Source organism: Hemibagrus wyckioides, linkage group LG05, assembly GCF_019097595.1.
Source record: "Hemibagrus wyckioides isolate EC202008001 linkage group LG05, SWU_Hwy_1.0, whole genome shotgun sequence".
Classification (NCBI taxonomy): domain Eukaryota; kingdom Metazoa; phylum Chordata; class Actinopteri; order Siluriformes; family Bagridae; genus Hemibagrus; species Hemibagrus wyckioides.
In genome coordinates, this window is record NC_080714.1 from 12,081,111 (window position 1) to 12,087,809 (window position 6,699).

Genomic DNA, 6,699 nt, shown 5'->3' on the forward strand with positions numbered 1-6,699 from the left:
TTTTCCCTAGTCTTAGATATGTACCGTCTTTTTCCCTAATCTAGACAAACAGTCAACACAAATATTCACAAATCACTTCCTGAAGACAAAGAAGCTGGAGTAATGTGACATAGATGGCCTTTTATGGTCATGTTTGCACACTCTGATTCATCACATGACCTACCTGAGCCGATAAATCGGTGTGATTTCACATAGCGCTTCAGACACAACTTCCACAAAGAAACGTTCCCATAGCGTCAGCCATGAAACAGTGCTGAGTTCTCTGTAAAGGGAACTTTGGGAACTACTCATGTATTTGTTCAAATTCAAACCAACATTTTTCATATTTAAAGGTGGGCTTTTGTAGCAGAAACCAATACATTATGTCATTTTCATTTCATTTTCATATTCTTGTTGAAACATCTCTGTAATTAATATAACAGGATTGTAAGAACTGAACCATCATTTATCCAAGTTCTTCCACAAGGAAAAATAAAGGGGCTGGGAAGCTGAACAATTCACTTGTAACTTCACAGCCCAGCTTTTCACCTTGAGCTATAAAACCTGGCTCTGAAGCAGGGCTAGCAGGCCTTTTGCAGTGCAATGTGGTACCAAATATGTTAAGTGTGGAAAGATACAGTGTTAGAATGTTATAGACAGACAGCTAGATAGCTAGCTAGATAGCTAGCTAGATAGATAGCTAGATAGATAGATAGATAGATAGATAGATAGATAGATAGATAGATAGATAGATAGATAGATAGATAGATAGATAGATCGATCTGATCCATAGAGGCCCCACCAAGCAACTTACAGGACATAAAGGATCTACTGCTAATATCTTGGTACCACAGCACACCTTCAGGGATCTAGTGGAGTCCATGCCTTGATGGGTCAGGGCTGTTTTGGTAGCAAATGGGGGAACAACACAATATTAGGCAGGTGGTCATAATGTTATGGCTGATCAGTGTACATTATATAAATACAGGGACTTGTCAATTGTTTGCTACATAAAGTGCTTAAAAAATGAAAACATTTTACACAACATACAACACAGCAGAAGAAAATTGTGAGCTGGGCACTCCTGGGGAATCAGTTTTACACAAATGTTAAGCAATGGTCTAAGCAGATTCACTTTAACAGAAACTTGCTGCTTTATAGATTCAGAAGAAAAAAGTTCAAACTGAGCACAATCAATATTTTAGTATTTAGTTAACTAATACTTTGGTGTATGATGGGCAATAGTATTTGTATTTTTGCATTTGTGCAGTAAAATTATCCTGCTTTACATTAAAAAAAAATATTAAAAAGAAAATTGACTTGATGACTGGTCAAATATCAACAATAAAAGTTGACCTATTGGATTATTGAGTTGCTGTATAATATCAGTAACATATAGACTGCTGCTCAAGAGTTACTGATTATTTTAGCTTGCTTACAATAAAATCCTTCATTGTTGCAAGCTAACGTTAGATTTCATATTATTGAAAACCGCCATTATGATTATCACAGGATGTGCTCAGCTCTACATGAAATCGAATGAATATGAAAGACTCTTTCTTCGGTTCTACAACTTGAAGCAAATCCGGCAGGTAAGGCCATGGGATGTGCAGGTGGCTTTCATCATAGGCTATTATTTCAGGTTGTGACACTGCAATTTTACTGCTACTGTGCCACTTGTGCTTGCTGAATTTAATGAAACCAAAAAGTTATGTTGGTCAAAAATAATGCGCTTTTTTTTTAATAGCAGAAACAAGAGATGTGGCACAATGTAGTAAAAATATGTTACTTCAAAATGTAGTGGAGTAAAAGCAAAAAGTCTAAAAAAAAAAAAAAAAAAAATTATACTTTACTAAAGTACAGATACTGGAAAAAGATACTTAAGTACAGTAACTAATTTCATTTACTTTATTACTGCCAACCACTGTTAGTCAGTCACAAGATACAGCACACACAAAATATAAAATATAAAAATGGCTAGATGCTTAGCAAAAGACACTCAATCAGAAACTGATCAACACAAAAGTGAGCACCATAGTGAGGGGGGAAAACATGACACTAAAAATTTGTGGAAGCTGGATATAAACAAACACCTGGCAACAAATTTAAAATGCCCACTGATTATAAATAGCCGTATAATTGTATTGTATGTGCAATGTGAAACATGACACAAGATCCAAGGCTTTCTTTTTACTCAGGGGGAATGACCCAGGTGACCAGGTTTGTCACTCTATAGTGTTTGTATTCTGTTCTATCTGTACAGCTTCCTAAATCATCCTTCACACAGATCTAAGAAGTAGCAGCCATTACTAAGTGCTTTCAGATTGAGAAGGGGGAAAAATTGTGCTATACATATGCTGCTGTATGGGCCTCAAGAGGTTGAAGACAAGCCCATATATCATATGAATGAAATTCAAGAGCTACTCTCAGTTCCTCAAAAACCTTCTTAGTTAGCAATGGTCAAATTTGCCACACACAGAAATAGGGTTGCAAAATTGTGAATTTTCAAGGCTGGAAACTTTAAATGGGAATTAACAGGAATTCATGGGAATAAACTGGGAATTTGCAAAATTGCAGGTTAGCCTATAACTGGGGACTTAAATATAGTTGAAAAAAAATATCTTGCAGCATAACCTTGGTTACCAGATTTAATGCAATTTCTGTTGAATTTCTACCCTGTATATTCCTCAATCACATGCACACAGCACTGCAGGGCTATTGAGGCCACACCTCTACATGCACTTTGCATTCCTCCATAACATGCACTGGTCATTTCTTGAATCTTGCACACAAAATAATTTTAAAAAAGTTCCATCTTTGTAAGTAGTCATGTAAATTACATAAATTTATAGTTAAAACAATTTACAATTTTACCATTGTAAAAACAAATATACTGACTTAGCAAATATTTTTGTGAGATAATTAAAAAAAAAAAAAAAAAAAAAAAAACTGTCTTTTTAATATAGATAGACCATCTCTCCCCCACACACAATCCCCCTCAGTCACTTAAGAGGGGAATTCCATTTTCCAAGCTCTGACTATCACAAGAAAATTGAAGCTACAGTTCTGCATTTGAACCCAAAGATTCAATTTTGAATGGAACTTTTTTTTGGAAGGGACATAAGGAAATTTTTTTTTACATTCAACATTTATGCTTTTGTGTTGTTCAATGAAAGAATTGATTTGAACTTACAATAAAATCAAAGTCAGAAATCTCATTCATGCATTAGTTTGCTTGCATGTCAGCTTATGATCAAATTAAATGTTTATACTTATGTTTGTATATACAGTTTATATAAATTTTCCCAAATATCTAAATTATTCAAATAAATTCCCATTAATTCCCATAAATTCCTGTTAAGTTTCCAACTTGGAATATTTCCAAAATTCCCGAGATGGAGGGCCCATGGAAATTTTACCAAAATGACGTCCTCTCTATGTAGTGTAAAACCACAAGGGGCAGAAGGGCACCCATATGTAATACAATAAACTGTAAAACAAATTAAACTTTACATGAAATGTAATTAATAAATTCACATATTGTCAGCACTGAGGCATGCACATGATCGCAATTTTCACTTTCTGGGCACACTTATTTTTTCAACTAACAAAAAAAAGTCTTTAAAATACTGCTTAAGACTGTTACCTTTCTGTCTAATTCTGAAGTAAATAGTTAAGCTTTCATTAAGGATAATAATCTTTAATTATGTGTCTTATATGCTCAATTTATTAAGCAAGGGAATTTTCCCTTACTTTGACTGAAATTATGAAGGGTTTATATTCACCCACCTCTGGGGATTAACTAAATATGAAATTTTAAACAGTATTATCTATTCCTGATTACAGATTATGTTGTTACAAATAGTTTTTTTTATCATCATTCTGATTAAGATTGATGTGCTACTAATTAAAAAGCACTACACCTCATAGAGATGCTAAGCTCCATGATTTTTTTTTTTATTTTCCCCACATGCTGACATGCAGTCTCAACAAAAAACATCTTGTCTCACTGATGATTAATATTGCTTCAATATGGCAGTACTGTAGACTATAATAGTCAAGAGCTTCTGGTGTACAATAAATAGGTAAAGATGTATCAAATTCTTCCTTGGTAAATTAGAAACATTTACTACCAAGCACTCTATACCTTCAGACCCTGAACAACTTTCATGACCAAACTGGGTGATAATTCCTACCTAATACACAGATAATAATAGACAAACGAATCATGAACCAAATAGGCTTTATGTCCCTCAAAGCAGTATTCCCGACTGAGATTCTTTTTGTTGTAACTTCAGGATCAACTCCAGTAAATTCATCTGCATTGTCACTTCCTGTCAAAGATACAGACAGAAGGAAACATTAAGAAATTACATCAAAAGATAGGTAAACTAAGTAATACAGGACAATATACAATGTGTTATGAGCACCTGTGGAACGGTGGTGATGTAGAAACCAGGAACTCCAGCTTTTTCAAGTGTGTTCTGTTGATCCAGGACCTTCTGATCCATCTCTGCCACAATCTTTTCATCCATCATTCGTTGCTCATCTTTCACACGCTGCTCCAGACCCTGGAACATCAAGAGAGACAAAAAAGCAGTGTGAATTTGTGCATACATGTTATGCTTGCAGGGAAAATGGTAGGCTAACTATAAAAAGCAACTTTTCATTACTTTACAGGTTATCTGGTAACTTAAAAAGTCTGCTCTGTATTAAAAAACAATTCTTTGCAAAAAGTAAAAAAAAAAAAAAAAGTCCTTTTCCCCTTTAACTTGCCTCTGTTTCTGCACGCTGACTTGCCTTTAGTACAGTTAGATTATGTGATTTGCAGGTCTGCAGAGCCACTTTCTGTTTACGTATCAGCTCATGCTTGAGAACTTGAGACAAACAGACAGAACATCCCATCAACATACGCGAATTTAATAAAGCAAAAAAAAAACAAAAAACAATCATATAAGGGGTCACAAATCATTATATACACCAACACACCTCTGTGCTCAGTATGTAATTTCTGCCTCTGGTTGTACAGGTTTTTCTCAGTCAGGTGCTGGATGTCCAGTAGACCCTGAACAATCTCGTACACAGTGCCATCTATGAGGGCTTGGGCCAAATCACTCAGCGTTGTGTACGACAAGCGCTGCTGAAACCAGCTTTCAACAGAGTGTAAAATTAAGTTCAAATCCATACTAATCTACTACAGGTCCGTCAACATATATTTCATGCTTTTCGCTCGTATTCCTCTTAAATCAACATAATCAGAATTGCTTTGTTAAGATCACATTGGTATAATATTAATCATCTAACTAGCTATTAAGGTAGCTACCTTGGCAAGTCTTTGACCAGTATTTGAAGCTCGGACAGGAGATAATAGTGTCTTTCCTGCTGTTTCGTGCCATCGGTCGGCTCCTTATATAATCCCGAATACTTCTCCATCTATACTAACGCGGTAGAATCGTAAAACTGTTCCTAAAACCTTCGCTAAGTAGTTTGGGCTGATTCAAAATGCCTGTCACATCACAATGTCACACGCCTTCACAAGTGTTTGAATTTACGACTGTTAGCCGAACAACGCACTTCCGCTAAACGAGTCCACTGTTAATGTTGCACGACGCATGCGCGTAAGAAACTATAGATTTGTGCTGCTAGATTTGTACTACGCGCCGCAGTTTTTTCCCTGTATTTAATTATTTTAATTTTTTTCCAGTTTGTATTTGTATTATTGTAATTGTATTATTATTATTATTATTATTATTATTATTATTATTATAATGTCCATGTTACAAAACCATGCATTCAAAACCTGCAACAGGGGTATAGAATATTATATATATATATATATATATATAAAATTGTTATTATTATAGATTCCATTCACCAAAATTCCATATTCCAGTCACAAAAATAACCACCACCCAATTCTATGTTTTTGTCACATGAATTAACTAAAGCCATAAAGCCCAGTATGTACCCCCTTGAACACTCACCTCGGCACCCTGGGAACCAGTGCCCCCACCTGCATGGCACTGCATTGGTCTTGGAAGTGCCTGGCTTCCCTGCACGCCTATCTATCTACACTATATTGCCAAAAGTATTCGCTCACCTGCCTTGACTCGCATATGAACTTAAGTGACATCCCATTCCTAATCCATAGGGTTCAATATGACGTCGATCCACCCTTTGCAGCTATAACAGCTTCAACTCTTCTGAGAAGGCTGTCCACAAGGTTTAGGAGTGTGTTTATGGGAATTTTTGACCATTCTTCCAGAAGCGCATTTGTGAGGTCACACACTGATGTTGGACGAGAAGGCCTGGCTCTCAGTCTCCGCTCTAATTCATCCCAAAGGTGTTCTATCGGGTTGAGGTCAGGACTCTGTGCAGGCCAGTCAAGTTCATCCACACCAGACTCTGTCATCCATGTCTTTATGGACCTTGCTTTGTGCACTGGTGCACAGTCATGTTGGAAGAGGAAGGGGCCAGCTCCAAACTGTTCCCACAAAGTTGGGAGCATGGAATTGTCCAAAATGTCTTGGTATGCTGAAGCATTCAGAGTTCCTTTCACTGGAACTAAGGGGCCAAGCCCAGCTCCTGAAAAACAACCCCTCACCATAATCCCCTCTCCACCAAACTTTACACTTGGCACAATGCAGTCAGACAAGTACCGTTCTCCTGGCAACCGCCAAACCCAGACTCGTCCATCAGATTGCCAGATGGAGAAGTGTG

General features: G+C 36.5%; 1 protein-coding gene across 1 annotated transcript; it reads right to left on the bottom strand.

Moving 5' to 3' along the window:
* Positions 1–1,733: 1,733 nt before the first annotated feature.
* On the bottom strand, positions 1,734–5,572 carry dgcr6 (DiGeorge syndrome critical region gene 6). Its single transcript, XM_058390701.1, has 5 exons — positions 5,303–5,572; positions 4,969–5,129; positions 4,756–4,856; positions 4,410–4,550; positions 1,734–4,313 (listed from the first exon to the last, which is right to left on the bottom strand). The coding sequence occupies exons 1-5, from the start codon at positions 5,410–5,412 to the stop codon at positions 4,233–4,235; spliced, it is 594 nt and encodes a 197-aa protein (XP_058246684.1). The 5' UTR covers positions 5,413–5,572; the 3' UTR covers positions 1,734–4,232.
* Positions 5,573–6,699: the final 1,127 nt, after the last annotated feature.